The sequence below is a fragment of the Budorcas taxicolor genome, chromosome X (genome assembly GCF_023091745.1).
Source record: "Budorcas taxicolor isolate Tak-1 chromosome X, Takin1.1, whole genome shotgun sequence".
NCBI lineage: Eukaryota > Metazoa > Chordata > Mammalia > Artiodactyla > Bovidae > Budorcas > Budorcas taxicolor.
Window position 1 is genome coordinate 71,527,244 of NC_068935.1, and position 26,268 is coordinate 71,553,511.

At 36.1% G+C, this 26,268-nt stretch overlaps 1 protein-coding gene across 1 annotated transcript in view; it reads left to right on the plus strand.

Annotated features, from left to right (window-relative positions):
• The first annotated feature begins 2,052 nt into the window (after positions 1-2,052).
• The window catches only part of BRWD3 (bromodomain and WD repeat domain containing 3), a 152,344-nt gene continuing 128,128 nt past the window's right edge, over positions 2,053-26,268 (plus strand). The window contains exons 1-6 of the mRNA XM_052663833.1: positions 2,053-2,201; positions 2,335-2,393; positions 2,597-2,626; positions 3,031-3,090; positions 15,497-15,647; positions 17,296-17,394. Of these exons, the coding sequence (XP_052519793.1) occupies positions 2,171-2,201; positions 2,335-2,393; positions 2,597-2,626; positions 3,031-3,090; positions 15,497-15,647; positions 17,296-17,394 (430 nt within the window). The 5' untranslated portion in view covers positions 2,053-2,170. The remainder of the gene's footprint in view (positions 2,202-2,334; positions 2,394-2,596; positions 2,627-3,030; positions 3,091-15,496; positions 15,648-17,295; positions 17,395-26,268) is intronic.

A 26,268-nucleotide genomic window follows, 5' to 3' on the forward strand; every position in this document is an offset into this window, starting at 1 on the left:
GAGTCCTCTGGACTGCAAGGAGATCCAACCAGTCCATTCTAAAGGAGATCAGCCCTGAATATTCATTGGAAGGACTGATGCTGAAGCTGAAACTCCAATACTGTGGCCACCTGATGCAAAGAACTGATTCATTGGAAAAGACCCTGATTCTGGGAAAGATTAAAGGCAGGAGGAGAAGGGGACGACAGAGGATGAGATGATTGGATGGCATCACTGACTCAATGGACATGAATTTGAGTAAATTCCAAGAGTTGGTGATGGACAGGGACACCAGGCGTCCTGCAGTCCATGGGGTTATGAAGAGTCAGAAACGACTGAGCAACTGAACTGAAATGAAAGAGAAAATAGGGAAGAAGACTATTCATTATATGTGTCAATTACTCTACAAATCCTTTCATCACTTAAAGAGTCCAGTAACCAAATACTGAAAATCAGTATTATACTAAGAGTTAGGCATTTTATATTAAATAACAAACGTTGCCCCAAACCTGTAAAATACCTTGCATACAGATGTGAAATAATGCATAAAAATCCATGGCTAACATAAAAAATATTTTGGCAGTATTTGAAGACACAACTGAAAATTATCCTATAGGAAAGGGACAGATATGGCACGTGTTAAACATTCCCTTCATGGCAAATAGATGGGGAAACAGTGGAAACAGTGGCTGATTTCATTTTTCTGGACTCCAAAATCACTGAAGATGGTGATTACAGCTATGAAATTAAAAGACGCTTACTCCTTGGAAGGAAAGTTATGACCAACCTAGACAGCATATTAAAAAGCAGAGACATTACTTTGCCAACAAAGGTCCATCTAGTCAAGGCTATGGTTTTTCCAATGGTCACGTATGGATGTGAGAGTTGGACTATAAAGAAAGCTGAGCGCCGAAGAAATTGATGCTTTTGAACTGTGGTGTTGGAGAAGACTCTTGAGAGTCCCTTGGACTCCAAGGAGATCCAACCAGTCCATTCTAAAGGAGATCAGTCCTGGGTGTTCATTGGAAGGATTGATGCTGAGCTGAGACTCCTATACTTTGACCACCTGATGAGAAGAGCTGACTCATTGGAAAAGACCTTGATGCTGGGAAAGACTGAGGGCAGGAGAAGGGGACGACAGAGGATGAGATGGTTGGATGGCATCACCGACTCAATGGACATGGGTTTGGGTGGACTCCGGGAGTTGGTGATGGACAGGGAGGCCTGGCGTGCTGCAGTTCATGGGGTAACAGTGTCAGACAGGGCTGAGCGACTGAACTGAACTGAAACATTCAGAAGTGGAAAAATAAAATGCTTCATGTCTAACAGCAAATTCTTCCTGAAATATTTATCAGAACCAGGGGACATTTGATAGCTGCTCTTTCTTTGCAACAATATGAGCCCTGCCCTCTGGACTGCTTACTACACAGCATTTTCATCCGTACAAAAATCATTTTAAAGACAAACAAGTGACCACGAAGTAGGGGATCCTTTTCTTTCTCAGTCACAAGATCCTTTAGAGGCTAAACTCCTTTTGGTGGAAGAGAGGCAAAAAAATAAAGCCTCTTTCTTGCCGTGAGGAAATCTAAGAAAGACGCTGAGTCAAGTTGGCTCCTCACAAGTCCCTCATCACCAGCCTGAGGGAAAAGTCCTTAACAGGAAAGGACCTGACTGCTCTCACAGGAAGGGCAACGGATTCAGGAGCTCGCGGAAGGGAACGTCACCACCGAGTTCTGCGGCGGCTGCCAGAGCGTCGGCCATCAGTTAGCACCTCCCCTTCCTTCTGAGAGTAGTAGCTAGGCAACCGTGGCCGTCTAGGAGAGAGGAGGATTGGCGGCTGCGTTAGTGCCCCTGGCGGCGGACAACGAGCGCTGCAGTTACCTCTTACAGTTTTTACCCTCCCCTCTCTCCACCCCCTTTGCCCCCGCCCACCCCTCCGACACTTCGGCTCCTCCCTCCTCTTCTCTCTCTTACTCTCCTTCCTCCTCCGCCTCCTCAGCTCTTGGGCTAGAATATCTATGGGTCGAAACGTGATGCGATGAATCCGAGAAAGACCGAAACTGGGACGCGGAGTGCGGCGGAAGCGGCGGGACTCCTGGGCATGGGGGCTTCACCACAATAGAGACAGCGCCCCCACTCTCCCCCGCCAGCCCCTCTGGAGCGAAGCCCCCAAACCCCCCCCAGGAAAAGGATGGCGGCGGCACCTACCCAGATCGAAGCCGGTGGGTGGCTGTGTCCGGGGGTTAAGAGGATGGGGGCTTAGCGCGGCGGCTGTCAGTTTCTTTTGAAAAAGCTTCTATTTCTCTTTGCCTCCCTCTCAACCTCTTCCCACCCCCCCCCCCCCCTTTTCCTCAGAGCTGTATTACCTGATCGCTAGATTCTTGCAATCCGGACCCTGCAACAAATCCGCTCAGGTGAGACGGGGAAGGAGATCTGGGAGTCTTGGGGAATGGTCCCAATGGGGAAATCGAGGCAGCAGAGTGTGCAGTTTCGTTGTGGTTGAGGTAAAGGCCGGCCTTGAGTAGCTCTACAGTCAGCGGCTGGGTTCGAATTGGGGAGGGAGGAATGGGTGATGGCCCCAGCTGCTCGTCATAATCCGTGTTTCCCTTTTGCTCAGGTGCTAGTGCAGGAACTCGAGGAGCATCAGGTACGTAGCCCCTTCGGGAAGAGGTGGGTAGGGTTTGGGTGAGACTGGAGGAAGGGGAGGGCAAGTAAGGGGCGGAGGGCAAGAGCTGGGAGGGAGCCTCGGATCTGGGCACTCATAGCTGTTGCTACAGGGGTGAACCGGCTCTTTCCTTCAAAGGGGGCGGATATCTCTGGGGTCCTAACTCACCCCATTTTATGCCTGTGGGAGGTGGTTTTTCAGGATTTCCTCCTCCTCGGCCTCCTTCCCCCCCACACTCGTCTAGCTCTGAGACAACAGCTATCAGGCCAGAGAAATAAAGACGCCAAGGGTCGAGGACCCGGACCCAAGCTGGGTCGGGTTGATGCGGAGCAGAGGCTTGGCCTTTATCGTTGCCCCCTCCACCCTTTCTTTTTGCCGGCCCCCAGCTTATTCCGCGCCGCTTAGACTGGGAGGGGAGAGAGCACCGAAGAAGCTTCGAGGATCTGGTGAGTAAAGTTTTCATTTCAACTCAACCCAACTCATTCTTCACTCCCTTTCCACCACCTTGTATCCCCAACCTACCCCCGACCCTTCTACCGACGCGGCTCTAGAGCTCCGTGCTGAGCCGATGAACGTCCCTTCCCCCCCTTGGCGAGTCGGAGAAAAGGTATCTTGCCCTCCCCTTGGCCTCGTTTGTTTCCACCCGAAAACTTTGAAGAATGTGAGTTGGTTATCTGAGATGCCGTATTGTGGTTTATAAATATGTTACAAACATCAGGAAAGGCCTATTGTAGGGGGAAAAAGGAGAGAAACCCGGGGGTTATCTTGGGGCACGTACCAAGGACTGACGCTGGCCAATGACAGCGTTGGTAACAGCCGGGAGTTCCGGATTAGTGGAAGAAAACTGGGTTCTGGTTGGTCCTGGCTTAAAATACGGGAACTGAGGCCAGGCTTAGCCTTTTTTTGCGGGGGGAGCAGTCGGGCCGCACGGCGAAGGGGCTTCCGAAGGGGAATTGACAGACCCGGGACTAGGGAAAAACAGCACAATTAAAAATAATAGGGAGCATCGAGCTAATTCCAAAATTTGCCAGGTTTAGATAATCGACTGCAGAATAATAGCATAATCATTGTATATCTCAGATTTTAGAAAATTGCTTTAGTCGTTATTAAATCGCATTTGTGTAGTTAAAATTTCACTATATAAGAACTATAGATTATGCGTTTTTTGAGGACTAATGAAGCACGATTTGGGATTTACAAGGAGACAACGATGGTTTTTAAATTTTAAAATAGAATATACTTTAGTAAAGGACCAAAAGCACTGGATTGACTGTTGCTTGTTTTATAGATATAATTCATAGTGTAAATGCACCTTCTCTTTGGCATTGACACACACAGAAAGGTGATCCTTTTTATTTGAGGGGTGGGTGTTACCTCTTGTTATCCACTGGCACAGTCAGTTGGAAGGAAATGAAAGGAGAAAGGTATGATGTTACTAAAATCTAAATTCAGCCACTTTTCCTTCCGATAAGATCCGAATGGAGGAACATTAAAGTTAAAGAAAGTTGGAGGGATATGGTAGACTCTAAATATAAATAACATAATTTAAAGTTTGCTTTCAGCAAGACAATATTTAAATTACTTTGGTGTTCATTTGATTTTTCTTTGTATTAAATTACAAGAATGAAGCCATGCTAATTACCGGATCTAAATTTTTTAGTTTTGCAAAGCACAGAAAATGGTATAATACTTGCGATAAGGATAAACTCCATCATCTGTACTATTATTAATGGCAAAAATTCTCGGATAAAAATTATTTCTGAAAAACTGCATGTATTTCCAGTTTATTTAATTTGTAGTCAGAACTTTTTGTTGGACTGAAGTCCTGCCAAAAAAGGGCAAAAACAACAATGCCTACCAATATGTTTTAACACTTCATGACTAATGTGGTTTTGAAAATAGTGCTTCATACTAAGCTGTATCAATAAATTTTTTGCTTAACATTTATTTGTCTCTAAGTGTACCATTTTAAGCAAGTAGCATTTTTTAAAAGGAAAACGCTTTTTAAAAATTAACTTGATGTGGTAAAAAGGAAATGAGCATCAAAAATATTAAAAATACAGTCTTCTAACCACACACACATATACACACAAACACTCAGGGAGAAAAACAAAAAAACAAAGCCCAGTTTACTAGACTTCCTTTCCTTATATTGTAAAGGCATGTCTTCATGTATTTGCAATTAGTATCCATTTTATGCTTTATATTTTCTTAACACTTTTACATATACTTATCTATATTTGAATAGCTATTGTTATTTAATGGCAAGGAAAGATTCAGTTTTATTTAAGTTGCTGTGATTAGAACTCAATTGCTAGTTGAGCATTTGGGTTACTTGCAGTTTTTCACTAATATCTTTGCATAGTTAAGTAGTCATTCTGCTTTTCCCCCTTTTTTATCCCCAGTTATTTTCCTGGGCTATATTTCTGAAGTGGAGTTATCAGGTCAGGGGTCTCATCCATTTTATATATTATAAAATTGCTCTCCAGGAGATTGTACTAATTTATAATCTAACCATCTAGATACTTAGAATGAATTTTTAAAATCTTTTGGTGGCTTTAATAGGTGAAAATAATCCTCTTTATTTTGTTTATTTAATTAGCTCTTTTCTGTTAGTGAGACTTTTACTTTAACAAGTTATTTTTTAATTATTGTTAATCCATTTGTATATTCCTGTGTATACTTGATTTTCACCTTTATCTTTTAAATTTATTGTTTTTATAATTCCTTATACATTTTTAATTTTATATACACAGAATTTCCCTATTAATATTATCCTTAGTTTAGATAGTATTATTTTTTTTGTTTTTAACTTAATTTTTATATTGTACATATAGGCTTTTTATTTTTCCACACCAGGATCCAATTTTTCTAGGGATAATACATTTTGATAATGAGGTTTTATTTTTAGTCATATGTCTATGCTCTACCTATAGATTTCTTTGTAACGGGAGATGAAACAGAGCTGAATGAGAAATTGAACAGAAGGAAAAGAAGTGGCTGAGAACTGAGTGTGTAGTGTTAGATTGATTGCTAGATTCATCAGTTGTTGATAAAAATGATTTCAAATCTGATGTGAGATTTTGAGTGGCTTCATTGTAGGAGAGATGGATTTTTTTCCTGGGGTATTCTTTAAAGTGCTGTTAGAACAATGGATTTAAACTGTGATCTTTGATTTAGCTACATATTTTTGATTGAAATTTAGGACAAAGTAGTATTAATTAGTATAACCTTATATGTTAAATTATATTGCAGAATTTCAAACTTAAAATGTACTGGGATATTAAAAGGAAAGAATACAAGTGCATAATAAAGAGGCAAAGGAGTATAAACAAGGATATCAAAATACTGAATTGAAGTTGCATAGTCATTTATACTACTTACTTGAAACAAAAATCCTGCCTTTCTGTCCATATGTATATTTTTAATTGAATTGTAAAAAACTATCCTGCTTAACTTGATTTATCCAGAATAATGTTAAGATAATATGTTGGATTTCATCAACACTTATTACTACTGTTACTATTACATAGTCTAAAAATCCCTCTTTTTCTTTCTTAAATCTGATTTAGTGTTTTACTTATCATTTGGAACACCAGGAAAGGTGCTTTTTTTATTAAACCTACTTGCAGCCAAATATCAAGATGTTGGGATATAAAGTGCCTTTTAAAGAAGTCTTGGTGAAATGTTTGTTAGTATATGTTGAACTGTAACATTTTTGATTATGACATTAGAAAATTCTAAATTAATTTTCAGAGTTTTGTAATAATACAGGGAGAGATTTGAAGTCAGGATGATTGTTTCTGAAGTTTGATCTGAGTATTTTTCTTTATTTCTGCTTGACTTATTTACAATATAATAGAATTTGATTTGCTTCTTCTTGAGGTAGATAATTTAAGTAATTATAAATGTCCTTTCATTTGTGGTGACCCTGTTGAATTGTTCACTATTCTGTTGCTTCCTCCTTGGAGCTTTACTGGGATGATCATTAGGAATGACAGAGCAGTGAGGAGTGTGTGTGTGTGTATGTGTGTTTAAATGAATAGTTTTTGTTAATACACAAATTTTACATATCGGAAAGATGACTTGGAAACATTTTTAAAGACATACCTTAAGATTTTTGAATTATTTTGTGGGTACTTTTATCATAAGACTGAACCAGAGACATTATCTTTAGGTGTGATGTATATTTTTACATTTATTCAGCATTTTTCATCCATAGAATTGAAATCACCCAATTAGTGCTTACATTTGGAGTGTCATAGATTGCATTGTCTTTGTTTTATATGGAAAAGATTTGAAGCAGTTTTATGCTATATTAAAAAAAGAAAACTTTATCAAGATTTTAATCTTTACTCGTATCTTTAAAAGTAATACATCTATGGTTATATATGCCATTGTAAGAATTTATACCTGCATGTAACATACTTAAGTTTAAAAATGTTTTCACATTATTTCATTTGATCCTCACCAACTGCTTTAAATACCATATTTGAATTACAGACATACCTGTATTTTTCTCCTCTTACCCAGCTCTTGTTCTCTAGTTACTAGTAATAGCTTAAATTGTCTAGTAGAACTGTAGAATAATCTTTGAGTGCTAATAGCATGGTTATTGCATCTCTAAGTGTGGAAGCAATTTAAGCATGTGTGACTTATTAACTGTTATGTGAACACACAGCCATAGTTAGCAACAGAATGCATTGTGGGAAACCAAAAGGCATGCGCTGCTTGACCTCCTTGTGGATATATTGCTAAATGATAGGTATGGCAGACAGCAATCAGTGTCTGGAAACTGAGATTCTTCACTACTGATTTGCTTGAGCCACATCAGTTTTAGCTATTCATCTGGATTGATCCTTGGCTTTTTCCCCCAACACTTGGGCTCTAGGAATACATTTTCAGTGATTAAATTCCCTTTGGAGATTTCTCATCAGTCCTAGGAAAACTGGTATCTCAGTACAAATGAGATGGTATTAAGGAAATGAAGAGAGTAAGAATTTGTATTGGGTGAATGTTTCGTATAAAATTTTGTCCCAAAAGAACCTTTGTGACATTTGACTATAAAGTTTAGTTTGTGTGTTTTTGTTAAAGTTTTACTGATGTTGGTTATTGATTGATTAATAAATTTTTTGTAGGGATTAAATAGTAATTTAAAGTCAATTTAATGTTTATGTCATATTTTAGAGATGCCTTTAACATTTTTCAAATAGAATTTTGTGGGTAGTAATTACTTGCTGAGCCACCCTGGGCAAGTTACTTAACCTCGCAGAGAATCAATTTCTTCATTTATAAAATAAGAACCCCTACCTGTTTTGCAAGGTTATTATGTGGACCAAATGAGTTAAAGAATGCAAATGAGTGCAAATAAGTTGGTTACTACATTTTACTATATTTTAAAAATAGAACAGAGAGTTTGAATGACCAGCATTAAAATCTGAAGAATTATGACCACATAATTTATGTCTTCTTAGCTAGTTAATTATCACTACCCAATTTTCCTAGTAATTTTTTTAATAAGGTAAGGGGCATATATAATAGTAACATTTAAAAAAGAGCATTTAGAAAGTGTCAGAATTGAGCCCCAAATGAGTGTTTTTGAAGTGCATCTGTGTTAATTCAAAGAATGATCATTATATCAAAAGATATTTAGTGTTATTTGCATTTTTATGAATTATAGAAAATAATTCAGTGTAATACTGGAACAGTATTCACTGATTTTTAAGAAGTGGGAGGTATGTTTTTCCCATGTCTTGTTGCAGGGATCCTCAACCCTTCTGATTGATTTCTTCTTATCCTAATCTTATTTTCTACACATGGTTGATAATTTATTTCTTGTACTTTATATTACTTTGTTGAAAGTGTTTTTCTTATGCCTTTTAGTACCTACCATGGCACTTTATAATTAGCTAGTTCTTATTTGCTCAATTTTCTTAACTTTTAAAAAAAGTATTTCATGGTATATACTTTTTACATATGCTAATCTGCTAGCTAGTATGGAGTTCTTTTCGTTGAACCTTTTTCTCCTGAGAAACTTCTAGAATGTGGGTGGGTCCCTAGTTCTTGTCTTGATATCATCTGATCTTAAGGTTATAGTACTTTTAGTACTTTCTTGAAACAGTATAACCCAGAGAATACTTGAGCCCTAAGTGGATTGCTCTGCCTGTTTCATTTCTGAGGAAATCTTAAAACTAATAAAAAGATGCTATGAACTATGATTAATATTTTCAAAAGAAAGTGATAGGAAGTCTTAACACTGTAGCCCACCCTGTTAACCAGTGTTATTACTTCAATGGGAAGGCCTGTTTTCTTTCCTTTACTGCTCAGTTTTTCATTTCTCCTTCAAATTCATCAAATATTAAAATGAATTTTTTAAAATTATTAAGATAATATTGGATTATTATAGACATTTATATTTTACTGGAATGTATCAAGCAGAAAATAAACTATTAATTTTTAATGGTCTCTTTCATTCTTTATTGTACAAGTATGTGCATTTTTTTCTTTCAAAATCAGATGGTACTCCAGATAGTGTTTGATTTTTTTTTTTTAACTTAAGGTTGTGGAGATACATCTTAAACCTTGAGGAGATATATGTACTAGGCACTGTGCAAAGTGTTTTCTTTTTGCCTGGAATGCTTTCTCTTTGTCTCTCTTGTTAACTTTCACTTCGAATCCAGGTGTGAAATTGGACATAAACCCCTACCCCAGTGTGAATGAGGTACTGTACTTTATTCCTTTAGCTCTCTGTACTAAACCTCTGGGCACTTGTAGATTTGATTTGTTTCTATCTACTAGTCTTCACAACTCGGACTATGGATTCTCTTAGGGCAGCAATTTAATCTTTCATTATATCCCTATACTTTAAACGTCTGAATGAATGAATGCATAAGTGAATGGTTTTGTTTTTGTTTTACAAATAATATTAAGTAGCTATCATTACTCCCTGTTTTACAGATGAGGGAGCTCAGAGTCAGAGAGGCTGAATAACTTTGCAGGTCACATAAGTAGGAGCCTGGGGATGCTGGAAAAATTCAAATCCAAGTCTTTTCTACTGTATCACACTCACAAAAGGAGTAACAGCTAGTCAGTTTTAGAACCTGAGTAATTCAGGCTCTTAGACTTCGGAGTATCATGCTTATCTTCAAGCCTTGCTGTATTTTTCAAAATCTGTTTCATTTTCTGTCCCTAGATATCAAAAAGTCCTGTGATAAACTGTGCATGTGCTTTTTCTCTTCCCCCTCCTCCACCAGAAAAAAAGAACATTTTGAATCTCAAATAAAATGTTGCATTTTACTTCTTGAGCATATGTTCTCAGTTTCATTCTTCATTTTTCCTGTGTAGTCATGATTTTAGTTAGAAAATAAAATACACAATTCTGTTTTCTTCATTTTTTGGTTACTTGTCTGATCCTATTATTTCAAAACGCCAAAGTAAAAATACTATCATGGCCATCTGAAAATTAGTTTTTCAAATATAGCTCTTGGTGCAGGCCTGGCCCCATGAGATTAGGGACCCTTTGTGTTTTATTCCAGAGAAGGCAATGGCACCCCACTCCAGTACTCTTGCCTGGAAGATCCCATGGATGGAGGAGCCTGGTGGGCTGCAATCCATGGGGTCGAGAAGAGTCGGACACGACTGAGCGACTTCACTTTCACTTTTCACTTTCATGCATTGGAGAAGGAAATGGCAACCCACTCCAGTGTTCTTGCCTGGAGAATCCCAGGGAAGGGGGAGCCTGGTGGGCTACCGTCTATGGGGTCGCACAGAGTCAGACACGACTGAAGTGACTTAGCAAGCAAATGTTTTATTCAGTGCCCAACTGGATTTCTTTTAACTAATTATGACTAGTAGAATTTCTCTGGTCTTCTCAGTTGTCATAATGATTCTGAAGTGTGGTAATTTCAGTTGTTAGATTTGCTCTTTAGGTCAGCCAGTCTTCCTTTTAAAGTTTATTTATAATCTAGCTTTCATTTAATTTCTTTCAGTTTATTCAGATTTATTGGAGAAGGCAATGGCACCCCACTCCAGTACTCTTGCCTGGAAAATCCCATGGACGGAGGAGCCTGGTAGGCTGCAATCCATGGGGTCACGAAGAGTCAGACCCGACTGAGCGACTTCACCTTCACTTTTCACTTTCATGCCTTGTAGAAGGCAATGGCAACCCACTCCAGTGTTCTTGCCTGGAGAATCCCAGGGATAGGGGAGCTTGGTGGGTTGCCGTCTATGGGGTTGCACAGAGTCGGACACGACTGAAGTGACTTAGCAGCATTCAGATTTATTTTTTTAGTTAGTTTTAATTTATATTTTTGTTAGTTTTAATTTTTTGCAGTCTTTGTGTTAATTACCTTTATTTTTCAGTTGCCTTAATGGGGCAGTAATAGAAATAACAGTGGATAGAGAGACCCAGATTGCTATCCATTCATTGTGACCATTGGACATCACTTCTCTGAATTTGTTTTTCCTACTCAGATGTGGAATTAAGTTAATTATATATAAGGATTCTTCCAGTTCAAAAGTTTTATAATTTAACTCCTTGGAGTTTTTTTTTACAAAATAATACAGAAGTTTGTATTATACTCTTGAACTGTGTTTTTAGAGAATGGTTTTGTTCCTCCAATCTGAAAGTACTTGTTCTGTTACTTGTTGGTCATTATATTCCAGAAAGAGAAATTTGGTTAAATAATTGAAATTAGAATGCTTTGAGTTTTAATCAAAAAATGACTTTTAATAAGGCATTAATTTCATAGAATATTTTAATACATACTTTTGATATTATATTTTATTATATATTGCATTATATTCACATGTAATTCTAATATAGAATTTTTAAAAGAACTTAGAAATATAATTACTGAGTATAGATAAGAGTTCTTATGTTTAAAAAGATCACCTTTAAGAAATTCCAGCTTTAATCAAAGAACATGGGTTGAAATAAACGTTTATACCACTTAAAAGTCCTGAAGTTTGATTTAGAAGAAACTGTTATTGCAAAAACTGTGCTGATAAAGTCTGGAAACCTGCTATTTTATTTAAAGGAGGAAAACATCTTCAAACTCAAAAATATAGTTATTGCCATTGTGTTGATAGAATCTATGTTCCTCTAGTACTGTTTTATAATCAAATTTTTATTGATTTTAGAGGAATGAATTTTTGAATGGGACTGCCTAGAAGTTGAGTAATTTTTCTGTTGTATAGGGTGAAAAGCAAACTTGTGAAAAAAATTAATAGTTTATAATGCAAATTTTCAAGGGGGAGAATTTGAGAGTAGATGAACCTTGTTTTAGTTGCTTAATTAATGATTCTGTGTTTTAAAATAATTACTGAGGAAATGATAAAAAGTTTATATAATTGTTGGTACAAATGGTAAAGAACCCACCTGCTAATGCAGGAGACACACACAAGAGGTGTAGGTTCAATCCCTGGGTTGGGACGATCCCCTAGAGGAGAAAATGGCAACTCATTCCAGTATTCTTGGCTGGAAAATTCCATGGACAGAGTAGCCTCGCAGGCTACAGTCCACAGGGTCACAAAAAGTCAGACAGAAATGAGCATGCACGTGCACACCTGTGTGCGCACGCACATACACATACACACACACCTGAAAATCAAACATCATTTTTAAAAAAATTTGTTTTCATTATTTATTTGGGTGTACACACACATCTGTCTTAGTTGCGGCACGCTGGATCTTTGATCTTTGTTGCTGCATGTGGGATCTTTAGTTGCAGCATTCAAACTCTTACTTGTGGCATGTGAGAACTAGTCCTCTGACCAACCGTCAAACCTGGAGTCTGGAGTCTTAGCCACTGGACCATCAGGGAAGTCCCTAAACATCATTGTTTTTATAAAATGAAGTAGCCAGAGGGCCTAAGATTTCAGTTTAAGACATAATTGTTGGAATATTCAACTTTAAGTAGTAAGGGTTTTTTGAAGTAAGATTATATTTATTTATTTGTCCTTTTCTTGCTGCTTGATTCTTAATAAAATTTATATAATCATAAAAAAGACATAAATTTGACAGGTTTCTATAAGATGGTAAGTCTAAAAATTCATATCAGAGAACGCCTATTTTCTGGGTATATATTACCGTATATTACAAGTTCTAGGGTAGTTAGCTTTTTGTAACTCTTGAGATGGTAATGAAATGAAAAAAAGAAAATTGATAGAATAGAAAATGCCACTGAAGACATCAACTACCATCATGTGTAAAGCTTTGTAACATTCACTTGGTGGAAAATGTTAACAGAAGCCCAGTTTACACAAGACAGCTTTTTGGGAAAAAGGCACAAACTGTTATAGATGTTAATATGCTGTATTTTAAGGCTTTTTTCTTTGTGATGTATATATTTTTGGGATTACTAATTATATTTGTGTGTAGGCCTATTTAGGAATGCCCTCTTGTGGAGAGGATGAATTACAAACTAGGATTCTAGGATATCAGTGTCTCTGAAAAGGGAAAGTCGCTCAGTTGTGTCTGACTCTTTGTGACTCCATGGACTATACAGTCCATGGAATTCTCCAGGCCAGAATACTGGAGTGGGTAGCCTTTCTCTTCTCCAGGGGATCTTCCCAACCCAGAGATCAAACCCAGGTCTCCAACCCAGGTCTTCCGCATTGCGGGTGAATTCTTTAAGGGAAGCCCATCAGTGTCTCTGCTGCTGCTAAGTCGCTTCAGTCGTGTCTGACTCTTTGCGACCCCATAGACGGCAGCCCACCAGGCTCTAGGTAACAAAAAAAAAATGGCTTTAAATTGAATCATCACCTGCTTTGACTTCAATATTACTTGTATTATTTTAGTTCTATGTAGTTAATTGCTTAGAAACACAACTAGAGTTGTGTGAAATAACTGAAAGAATTTGCTTGATCCTTTGTCCCAATCCAGATGCAAATGAAAAGTAATCAGATTAAGTTGCCATTCTTCCTGACCACCATGACAGTTGTGCAGGCCCCAGTGATTTGGGTAGATCAAAATTGGTTTGTGGGGGCTTCTCCGATGGTCCAGTGGTTAATACTTCCACTGCAGGAGGCATGGTTTCTATCCCAGGTCTGGAACTAAGATCCCACATGTCATGTCATGTGGCAAAAAAAAAAAAAAAAGTTTTTTGAGGGGGCTTGTAAAAGATAATTGGCAATAAGTAATTTTAAAAAGTCATAGTAGATCACTTATCCCCAGATCCTACGTACATGTTGGATTGTAGTTCTTCAACCTGTGTTTCCTAAGAAAACAATCTGATAGGAGAAACATTTTTCCTCTGTGAATTCTTCTGACATTGCTTATAAGTAGACTTTGGTTTTCATTTATTCATTGATTCAGTGAACCAATATTTATCAAGAACACACAAAATCTCTTGTGCTGGTGATCATTAAGGATGATTTACAAAATTACCTTTTGCACTATATTGTTCTTGATTTGGTGGTAATATATTGATGTGTGTCCTATGTGATGGCAGGTACACACACATGTGTTTCTCTCTATATATAGCACTTAAAAAATGGCATTGTAACTTTATAACTAGATAGATTTTAGGACCTTTTGTCAAGATGAGAATGTAGATGTTCTTTTTGTCTAAGGATTTTTAATATTCTAGTTTACTCTGTTTACTCTTTTAATAATTAGGTATTGGTGAAACACATCAGTAACTTTAACACTAGCTTAGATAAAAAATGGAAACCACTTTTGTTGTTTTATTGTCTCATTCCTGTCTGCATTTGTTAACCATCTTCAAAAATTGTGTTTTAAAAATGAGTTGTTGCATTGAATTTTGAGTACATAGCTTAGTTGTTTAGAACATGGTATATAAAATTACCATTAATTTTATACTCTTTTGAAAACCAGTTAGCTTTTTTAGGGAAAGAGTGCTGCTTTAATTAAGCAAATATGTACTGTTAATCCTAAAGGGGCTTAAGTGGGAGTTTTATGGAAGTAATAACTTTGCATTCTTATCATTTATATAGAATCTAGATTCTCTGATTCTTGATCAGTCTATCACTGATGATCAAGTACTAGTAGAATTTAGCCATCATCTTTGTACTTCTTTGGGTTTTAGACATGCTCATTTTTGCTGTTTTGTAACACTTTTTTGTATAAGATTAACAGCTAAGCAAATGATTTAATCAAAACATGTAAAAGTAAGTTAAACTGCCTTGTCATTTACATGTTAATATTTGCTTAAATGGTGCTTAATTCTTTGTGACTGTTTCCTAAATTTGGTTGAAGTATTAAATATTTAAAATGTTATTTTCCTTGTTGTGTACTTTATTTATTTATTTTTAAATATAAATTTATTTATTTTAATTGGAGGTTAATTACTTTATAATATTGTATTGGTTTTGCCATACATCAACATGAATCCGCCACAGGTATACACATGTTCCCCATCCTGAACCCCCACTCCCTCCTTCCCCACCCCCACCCCCCATACCATCCCTCTGGGTCATCCCAGTGCACCAGCCCCAAGCATCCAGTATCATGCATCGAACCTGGACTGGCGATTCGTTTCATATATGATATTATACATGTTTCAATGTCATTCTCCCAAATCATCCCACCCTCTCCCTCTCCCACAGAGTCCAAAAGCCTGTTCTATACATCTATGTCTCTTTTGCTGTCTCGCATACAGGGTTATCGTTACCAGCTTTCTAAATTCCATATATATGTGTTAGTATACCATATTGGTATTTTTCTTTCTGGCTTACTTCACTCTGTATAATAGGCTCCAGTTTCATCCACCTCATTAGAACTGATTCAAGTGAATTCTTTTTAATGGCTGAGTTTGTTCCCACGTTGGAGCAGGTTGGTAATGTTTTTAAAACAAATTTGTTTTCCTGTATTTTATTTATGCTTTTTAGGTGGCAGCCAATGCACACATTCCTCCAGACTACCTCCTTAAAATTTGTGAGCGGATTGGTCCCTTACTAGATAAGGAGATCCCTCAGAGTGTTCCTGGGGTACAGACATTACTCGGTGTTGGTCGGCAGTCTCTGTTAAGGGATGCCAAAGGTAAGATTTTTATAGTTTTTAGAGAAAGGAATATTTTTATGTGAATGAAATGTACCCAGGCTTTTCTAAATACTAATTTTATTCTAGTGTTTCTTATCTTGCCAATCTTGTTTTTATTTTCCTAGTGTACAAGTAAATTTCTAGAGGCCTAAATGGAGCCCTTTTCTGTAAAACAGTGAATACTGTAGAGGTAAAGAATAGAAAATCTCTTTGTAATCCTGTGGAATAGAGATCTCAAAAGATCACTGCTCTGATTAGTACAGTATCAATGTGTAAAATATTCTTTCATTACATTTTGATGTTCTTAATCTTTGACTCCTGATATTCTAATCACAAGGAGTATTTCATAACAGGTAAATTTATGATCTGTCAAGATGTTTATATTTAAAGATATTTAAACAAAAGTATCAATCCATCATTTTTCAATAAGTTTCTCTACTCCAATGTTTTTCAGTCTTTTACAGATTTTCCCCAAAGTTGTTTTTTTAATTTATAAATTGATTTATGGCTGCACTGGGTCTTTGTTGCTGTGTGCAGATTTTCTCTAGTTGCAGTGAACAGGGGCTCCTCTTTAGTTTTGGTGCTTGGGCTTCTTATTACAGTGGCTTCTCTTGTTGGGGAGCACAGGCTCTAGGCTCTAGGACTTCAGTAGCTGTGGCATGTGAGCTCAGTAGTTGTGGTACACAGGCTTAGTTGCCCTATGGCATGTGGAATCTTCCTGGATCAGGGATTGAATCTTTGTCCCCTGCATTGGCAGATGGATTCTTAACCACTGGACTACCAGGGAAGTCCTCCCCAAAGTTTTACATGGAACCCCAGTATGTAAATTATATAGATAGAATTTTCTGAACATAAAAATGTGTAATTAGATGTTAAGGATGCCTTAGTGAATTAAATATTTCAGGTCTATCTAGCAACCAATTTATTTCTGTTTTGCTTTTTTAGCAAATGTTTTTAAAAATCCTAATTCACAAAGATAAATAAATGGTTGCATAAATGATACCAGTTTTTTATTATCTCATTTGATAATTTAAGGAAATTCTTCAATTCAGTTAGCTTGACTTCTTTCGGGAGATGAGTAGAATACTTTTGTTTCAAAGTTGAACTATTAGAAATATTTCATATTTGCTTGAATTTTGACATAAACATTAAAGACAAAAACACAACTATTTTTACTCAGTTTTCATCTGATACGTAGTGTTGTTACCTATTACAGTACTGGCAGTCACTCCATAACATGAGCATATACAAAGTATAAATTTCTCAACTTTACCTGGCATACTTGTGCTGTATTCATTTCCTTGCTTATACAGTTTTATATGAGTAGACATGTGTAAGCCTAAAGATCCAGAAGGAGACCAATATAAACTTAAAACCTTATTAATCAATGACATTTACAGAAGACTCAAATATATGTATAATAAGAGCTTTGATTCTAGATCAGCACAAAAAATAAAATATCCTGATGATAACATGAAGGCATTGGTGTTTGTTTACCTGTCATAATATAGATTATAGCATGTTTAAACATATGTTATTTTCTTATTGTGGTTTTAATAGTAATGAAATTGAAAATAGACATTTGCCTCTGAGGTGCAGTTTAAAAAATATTCTATGCCTTGACTAACGTTTGAATCTTTCTGTATAGACTGTAAGAGTACACTATGGAATGGCTCTGCTTTTGCAGCTCTACATAGAGGCAGACCTCCAGAACTACCTGTAAATTATGTGAAACCTCCAAATGTGGGTGAGTAATGTCCATGTGAGTTATAAACACAGTCTTGATTTGTTCCTTCCTGAACTCATTATAAAGCCAAAAATAGGTACCAGAATTAAATTTGAAATGTAAATGAACTGCTTACATTTTGAGGTGTTTCATGGTTGGTCCAGAATTTTTTTAAAGCATTTTTACTTAAAGCAAATATAATCATAGTTTTGTGAAAGGTGACTTTTTAAAATTCATTTTCTTTCTTCCCCTCCCCCCCCATCATCCTCCCTTCTTTTTTCCCTCCTCTCCCCTCTCCCTCCCCTCCCTCTTAAGACCCCTCCTTTTTCTCTCCTCTCCCCTTCCCCTCCCTATCCCCCTTCCCCCTCTCCCCTCTCTGCCTCTCCCATCCTCCCCTCCCCCTTCCACTTCTCTCCTCTCCTGTCTTTTTCTTTCTTAGCAGAAGCATTTCCTTTTTTATATACTTCAGGTGTTTTTAGCCATATGGAAGTGTATTTACATATTTCTATGCCAAGCTCAAAGATTTTACAGGGAACTATATAAACACAGATTTTAGAAGGAAATAAAAATACATTTTTCTTATATTTGCTTGCCAAACTTATAATGATGTAATAAGTTTTATCTTTATTAAAAGAAAGAAATATCACCCTTCCCATATGTAGTTTACTGAAATTCATATGTCCTTTTCATATTATCCTGGGTCATCTCTGGCCAAAACATTGTAAAGAAATGCTAGTAGTGTTTCCTGAGAAGATCTAGCTAACAAAACCGTTTATACTAACGTTAATTCTTGCAAAGACTGTATAGAACCAAGCAGATAGATGAGTAACTGCCACTCTTTTCCTATTTTCTCAGTTTTCTGAAAAATTAAATTACTTTATTTAGTGCCTAGTGCCTAGAGAGTATGCCTTAAATTCAAATTGAAAAATAAGAATACATAATTAGCTTATAGAATTTATTTACCCAAAGAGGTTAAATAAATTTAGACTTGAAATAATTTTTTAAATATTTAGATGAAGTCATTGATAAAAGATTCATAAGCATTATTAAGGTAATTTTGGATTCTTTGATCTATATTGCCAACAGTACTCTTTGATAGCCTGGGTTTTACCAGAAAAAGTAGCCTACTAGGTTCAGTCTAATTTGACATGGTGTTTTTAACACTTTTTTTCATTTTCCGGGGTAGTTTGTTCACTATCCAGAATTTTCTGGTGTTCACTTTTCCCTTAAGCTTTATTGATAGTTAATTGATTGAATAAATTGAGATAGCTTTTATTATTCATGTATTATGTTCAGATGATATAATAGTTTTAGCCATACTATCAATATTGTTTATATGCTTTATGCTTCCTTCAGTGGTCACATGTGAAGTCCTGAAGAGCAGTCTTTAGAGTATTAAGTTTTCAATATTTCTTTATTATTTTCTTTTCTTTTAAAAAATTCTAATACTGCACATATGCATTTGAACTTTTGTTGGTTTTTTACACTAATTACATTGATTTAATCACTTTGTTATTCATAATGTTAATTGCTTAGGAATTTTAGTGTCCCTGTCATTGATGCTTTCACATTCTTAAATTCGCCATGTTATTTGGGGAGGAGCTATTAGAATAGAGATAGTTCAAATATGATATGTTTTCATGTAGTATGTACTAGTCAAGATACTTAAGTTCAACATATTTAGAATTCAGAACCTGATAAAAACTCAAGGGAGTTGACTAGGAAAGTAAATAAGATGAATAGGAGATCTTTTAAAATTTGTCCTGTGAAATAGTTTTCTCATGGTGGGGTATAGTTTTCCATAGCTACTTTTAAATCAGTTTTATAGTTCCCCCATGTAAATAAAGCTTAATCATGAAAGTAAGTCTTAAAAGTTTTATAAAAGAATCTTAGCATGAGAAAGATCTTTTATTAATATTATTTCTTATTTTGGTCAAGTAAATGTGAAAAACACTGAGTTTAAAAAAAATATGGGGAAAAATGACTACATGTAGGACTGCTCATATACTAAAATGCATTGTGAATTATCTTTGGGAGAACATTATCTAAGTAATTTGACAGTGGAAATCATTCTCCCTGTAACATTCTGAAAGTTTCCTGGTAACAAATTTGGGAAACTGGGTTGTAAACCCCTATTTACAGAAGAAAAATCCATAGCCCAGAGAAGTATGTGGCTGGCATACATTACACTGCTTGTCTTTCGTTTATTTCTGAACCATTTCATGGGGCGTTCCCTGACAGTCCAGTGGTCAGGACTTCGTGCTGTCACTGCCAAGGTCCTGGTTCAATCCCAGCCCAAAAAACAAACCAGAACCAACAGATGTTACCAGTACTTTGTAATAGATCTACACTTACAGCACTCAAAAGATTGAGAATTAGCCATATTACTTTTATTTTTTTTTTAAGTCAAGTACATTACGGTGTATGTATGATTCACATAAAAAAGTTCTCCCCTTTTTTTCTTTTAGTCCCTGCCATGAGGCTTGTGGAATCTTAGTTCCACAACCAGGAATTGAACCTGGCTGGCAGTGAAAGTTGAGTCCTAACCACTGGGCCACCAGGGAATTCCCAAGTTCTGCCTTTTTAAATGTTCAGTTCAATGAGTTTTGACAAATGTATACATTTATATAACCACCACTAGCACAATACAAATATGGAACATTTGTATCACTCCTTAAATTTCTATCATGCCTCCTTAGAGTCAGTCCCTATTCCTCAATACCTAAAAACCACTAATCTCTATCACTGTACTTTTGCCTACTTTAGAATGTCATCTTAATGGAATTATACAGTATGTAGCCTATTGTGCTTGTTTGATTTCGCTTAGACCAAATTCTTCTGATTCATGCATATCATTTCACCAAGTTGTATTCTGTTGTATGGATATACTACAGTCTGTTTGTTCATTCATCAGTTGATGGACATTTGGGTTCCGTATTTTGGCTGTTATAAATAAAGGCCTATAAATATACTTGTACACGTTGTTGCATGAACATCTATTTTCATTTTTCTGGGTAAATAGCTAGGTAGTGGATTATTGGATCATATGGTAAGTGCATGTTTAACTTTAAGACACTGTCAATTTATTTCGAAAGTAGCTATCTCATTCTGTGTTCTACTAGCAAGGTATAATTTTAGAATTAGAGTATCAATTTCTATTAAAAAAAGTGATGTAGATTTTGTTTGGGATTACTTTGAAGCTATAGATGAATTTTGGGAAAATTAAATCTTAGCAACATTGAGCCTTCAATTCCAGGAACATAGTATAATTCTCCATTTATTTAGATCTTTTTAAATTTCTCACAGCAATGTTTTGTGATGAAATTTTTCCCTAAGAACTTCCTGGGTTTCTGATGATATTTTAAATTCTATATTTTAAAATTTCAGTTTTCAGTAAATAGAAAATATACATATATATGTATGTGTGTATATATATCACTAAATCTACAATTCCACTAACTACATCAAATAGCCTCTATTTTTTTGAGATTCTTTTGGATTCTCTACATGGATGATCATGTTGTCTGCAAGTAAAAACAGGTTTAATTTATCCTTTCTAATCTTGTTTGCTTTATAGTGTTTTGTTTTGTTTTTTTTTTTTGGCATTGAACTGCTAGTACCTGAAGTACACTGGTGAATTGAAGTGATGAAACTGGATGTCCTTGCCTTGTTGCTGATCTTATAGGGAAAGTGGGCAATCTCACCATTAAGTATGATTATAGATGTTCTTTATCAGGTTGAGAATGTTCCCTTCTATTCCAACTTTCTTTAGAATTTTTATTGTAAATAGATATGTCCCACATTTACAATTTTATTCAGTAATGTTAGAATTTTACTAGTCATTTCTTGGCACTCATTTTAACTGACCTTTTATGTAGAATAGTGCTATACAATAGAACATTCAGTGATAATGGAGATGTTCTATCCTGTGATATCTGAAACAGTAGCCACTAGTCACATGTGGCTATTGTATCTGAGGTCTAAGTTTTTCTTTTTAATTTTAGTTATTTTTTTGGTGGGCTTTTCTCTATTTGCAGTGTGCATCCTTCTCATTGCAGTGGCTTCTCTTGTTGTGGAGCACAAGCTCAGTAGTTATAGCACATGGGCTTAGTTGCTCCGCAGCATGTGGAATCTTCCTGGACCAGGTATAGAACCAGTGTCCCCTGCATTAGAAGGATAATTTTTTTACCACTGTACCACCAGGAAAGCCCCTAAGTTTTTAATTTTGTGAAATTTTAAGTAATTTGACGTTCTGTAAGCACATATAGCTAATGGACAGTGCATATCTAGACCTATGTGGGAACCAGTAAGCAGCCTTTGGATAGGTGCATAATTTGTTAATAATCTATGACTAATATTCACTCTACATACTTAACCTGGAGTGTTTCCAATTTTTGTACTTAGAAGCTGACTTTTAACTTTTCCTATTATGAATTTACTAATTCACTTTAAAAATCACATTGTGCCGCTTTTTTTTCCAATCAGTTTTACAGTTGTCTTTGGCCAAATCCAAGAAATTTTGACCTTATCTGGACTCTCTACTATATTGGATTATGTATTCAAATGTTTCCATCTTCTGTGCAGTTAGCAACAATATTTAGTAATTTAATGAAATGGAGGGGAGGGAGCATGGAATGAAATTTGGGAGTTACTTCCCACATACTCTTCAGGCTAACAACTGTAGTACTTTAAATGTATGTGACTGAAGTGTACCAGGAGTAAATTTCCAAATTCCTTTAGGGCAGGGACAGTGCCTGTATTTACATTATTATAGGTCTAAGCTCCAGTCATTCTACCTCATTAGCTGTATGCTTCAACTAATCAAGTTGATTTTGCTTTGTGTCAAATTAAATCAGAGGAAGAAACTTGAACTGAATTAAAAATAGTATTTTTTGATATTAAGTCTCTGTCTTAATCTTTTTTAACCTTTTTTTAAAATTGAAGTATAGTTAATTTATAATGTTGTGTTAGTTTCAGGTGTGTAGCAAAGTGATTCAGTTATATGTATATTTATCTACTTCTCAGATTCTTTTCCATTATAGGTTAAGATACTGAATATAGTTCCCTGTGCTATATAGTATGTCCTTATTTAATCTATTTTATAAATAGCAGTGTATATAGGTTAATCCCAATCTCCTAATTTTTCTCCCCTCCTGTCCACTATCCCTTTAAGTATTCATAAGTTTCCTATGTCTGTGAGTCCTTTTTTGTTCAAAACAGTATTAATACGTAATGCCACTCAAAGAAATCTTGGGGCATATGTAATTAATATTTGTAGTATTGTTTGAGATCTTGTACTCTAGTCACTACGTATTTTTACTTCTTTATCCCTTTAAAAATTAGTAGTTGTCTTGGAAACTGTAGTGGTCACACTAAAATTTGTAAATATAATTTTACACCAACACAAATCTGCCATGAGCTAGTTTTCCAGTACAGAAATAATTTTAAAAATCTGTTTCATGTCTGTTCAAAATGGATATTTGGAAGAACTAGTATTATAGTTATTACCCATCATGGTAAAGATTTCAGAAATTGTCCTAATTATCACATTCTGAACAGTTTTCATAAAATTATAGAAATGGCAGCAAGATAGCTTGTTCATTTTAGTTTGTGGCTTAATGTAATACCCAAGGAACAAATGTACATTCTTGTATTTCTAAACTGAGTGAAGAGTATGATGCAGTAACACTCTAAACCTTTTCTTGTTTTACCCCTTTTATCTTTAGTACAATTGACATATAGCAGTGTCCTATAATTTGCATAGTAGGCCTGTAATTTATACCTTGCACAGCTCAGGAGACTTACATTAACTCTATAGACAAATTAATATTTATTTGTTTTCATAAGCTTCCATTTAGCATTGATTGGCTCTTGACTTATTGGCCATTCTATGGTTATATGTCACACTTAAAGCCAGAATTCACTTGGAGGTGGGAAATCTGCCTTGTCTTAATATGTAAATATAAATTGAAAGAAAGGAGTCTAATTTATGCCTTATTTGGCTGAGGTGACAGGGTTTCTGCCAGGAATATTTCTCATCCTTCCTCTGATTTTATGTAGTTTTTGTCTCTTGCCCATGGATCACTCTTCGGCTAAGCCTTGCTGTTTGTTGCTTGCTTCCCCCACTTCACCTTCCTCCTTTTTGTGCTTGATAATTGTTCATGAAGCAAGTTGCTTCTAAAGTTATTACCTTTTTTTTAATATCTGGAAAGGAGCAAGGGATTCTTGTCACACCTGCAAGTGATTAGAAGTGGAATATAAACTCAGTCTTTTTGTATGTTCTACATTGTGAGTCCTCGCTAAATATTAAATGAATGGAAGTGCTATAATTGCTGTTACATGGAAATGGAAGCATCCCTTTTAAAGGCATTTTTATGGTTTTTTATAGCTTGTGTGAGTTTCTAGCCCCTCGTATCCATTTCTGGAATCAACGTTGTATTAATATTAGGGCAAATAATTTTATTTGTTTTATTTGAAGGAAAATAGATTTTATTGTCTTAGTATGATCATGTAAAGTATAATGAAAAAAGAGTTTCTGTTTAATTTTGTTATGGACAGTTTTTTCCTTTCCTTATCATTCTTTGTCATTTCTTTAACATTTTCTTTCAACATACATCAAAGTATTCTAAAAGGGTCTTTTAGTACTTGTTATATACATTTTACTCAGTACTTTATAGAAATAGAATTTTATATTTATAGTTCACAAAGGGAAGTTGGAAACAGTTATAGATTCGTTTAGTTGGAAGAAAAGGCAGTCTAAAACGTCTGTGTATAATAACCAAATCAAACGAAATGGTTTAGAAGAATATAGTAAAATGAAGATTTAGAACTTTGCAGAAAGGCTGAATGGAATTAGAAATACTGTTTCTTTGCCATATCTTAATATTATCTAGCAATTAGACATTCAATGACCATGAATACCAATAGCCTTAGGACTTACTAGTTTTATTTAAATTGTACTGTGGATGGGTGTTAAAGGGGTGGGAATGGCATCAGCCTTAAAGACTGTAAAGCTGTTACTGTATGTGATTAAGGTTTCAGAGACCTAATTTGATTCATAGTAGCATCAAATCCATGAAAGAAATAGTTCTGTTTTGCTTCTACTACAGTTTTCAGATTTTATTAAAATTCATTTTTCTTTCTTTTTTTTTTCTGGCTTCTTTTGAGACTTTATGTTAATTTGCTTCCCAGTTGGTTCTAGTGGTAAAGAACCCACCAGCCAATGCAGGAGACCTAAGAGGCATGAATTCAATCTTTGGGTTGGGAAGATACTCTAGAGGAGGTCATGCAACCCACTTCAGTGTTCTTGCCTTGAGAGTTCCATGGACAGAGGAGCCTGAGAGGCTACAGTCTATAGGGTCACAAAAGAGTTGGACTCTACTGAAGTGACTTAGCAGGCACTCATGCATGCAGAGCTATTTTGGGAAGTCCCAAACCAAGCTTCACACAGAAAATACTACTAGTCATTTTGAATCTTGAGTTGACACTGAATTTGATGAGTCAATTTCCAATGTTCTTTTTTTATGTATACATTTTAAAATTATTTATCTATTTTGATTGTGCTGGGTCTCTGTTGCTGTTTGTGGCTTTCTCTAGTTGCAAGGAGTGGGGGCTACTCTTCATTGTAGTGCATGGACTTTTCATTGCAGTGGCTTCTCTTGTTGTGAAAGACAGGCTGTAAGCACATGGGCTTCAGTGGTTGCAGCTCTCAGGTCCCTAGAGAGCACAGACTTCAGTAGCTATGGCACTTGGGTGGTTCACAGGCTCTAGAGTTTTGTGGGCTTAGTAGTTTGGTACAGTTGTTCCGTGGCATGTGGGATCTTCCTTCCTGGTCCTGAGATCAAACCCATGTCACCTGCACTGGCAGATGGATTCTTATCCATTGTACAACCAGGGAAGTCTGATGTTTTTGACAGAGTATTTCCTTGGTTTGTTATAGTACTCTCTGTTTATAGGAGCTGATTGATATGTTGAACTACATTTTAACCAATCAGAAAGTGGTATATATGCTATTATTCTATTTTCTAATTAAAATTAAAATATATAACTATAAATGTTAATCATGTGACTTTTTTTGTAAAAGAGAAAAGACTAATCCAAGAATATTTTAGCCCTCTTTAAATAAGGCTTGTTTTCTGAAAAACTGTATCTGAAGATGTTGTTGATGGGTGTAGTATAAGGAGCCTGATCTGTGAACAATAATCTTTTCTACCTTGTGTGTATAAAGCCTTATGTCTTTTATTTGGTTAGCAGTTACTAGCTGAGCCTTTTACTGTTTTGATTGTCTTAAGCTTTTGCTGAAAGTAGGCTTCTCTCTGTTTCATCCTCTACCCTACCCCCACGTTCCTGAGGTTTGTCTTTGAGGTAGATGCATAGCTACTATTTCCTAGAAGGTCACAACTTTGCTTTACTGTTACGGAGTTGTTTTACTGGATTTTAAAACATCTCTTCTTGATGCTATAGGCATCATATTCAGTTCAGTTCAGTCGCTCAGTCGTGTCCGACTCTTTGCGAACCCATGAATCGCAGCACGCCAGGCCTCCCTGTCCATCACCAACTCCCAGAGTTCACCCAAACTCATGTCCATCGAGTCGGTGATGCCATCCAGCCATCTCATCTTCTGTTGTCCCCTTCTTCTCCTGCCCCCCAGTCCCTCCCAGCATCAGAGTCTTTTCCAGTGAGTCAACTCTTCGCATGAGGTGGCCAAAGTATTGGAGTTTCAGCTTTAGCATCAGTACTTCCAAAGAACACCCAGGACTGATCTCCTTTAGAATGGACTGGTTGGATCTCCTTGCAGTCCAGGGGACTCTCAAGAGTCTTCTCCAACACCACAGTTCAAAAGCATCAGTTCTTCGGTGCTCAGATTTCTTCACAGTCCAACTCTCACATCCATAC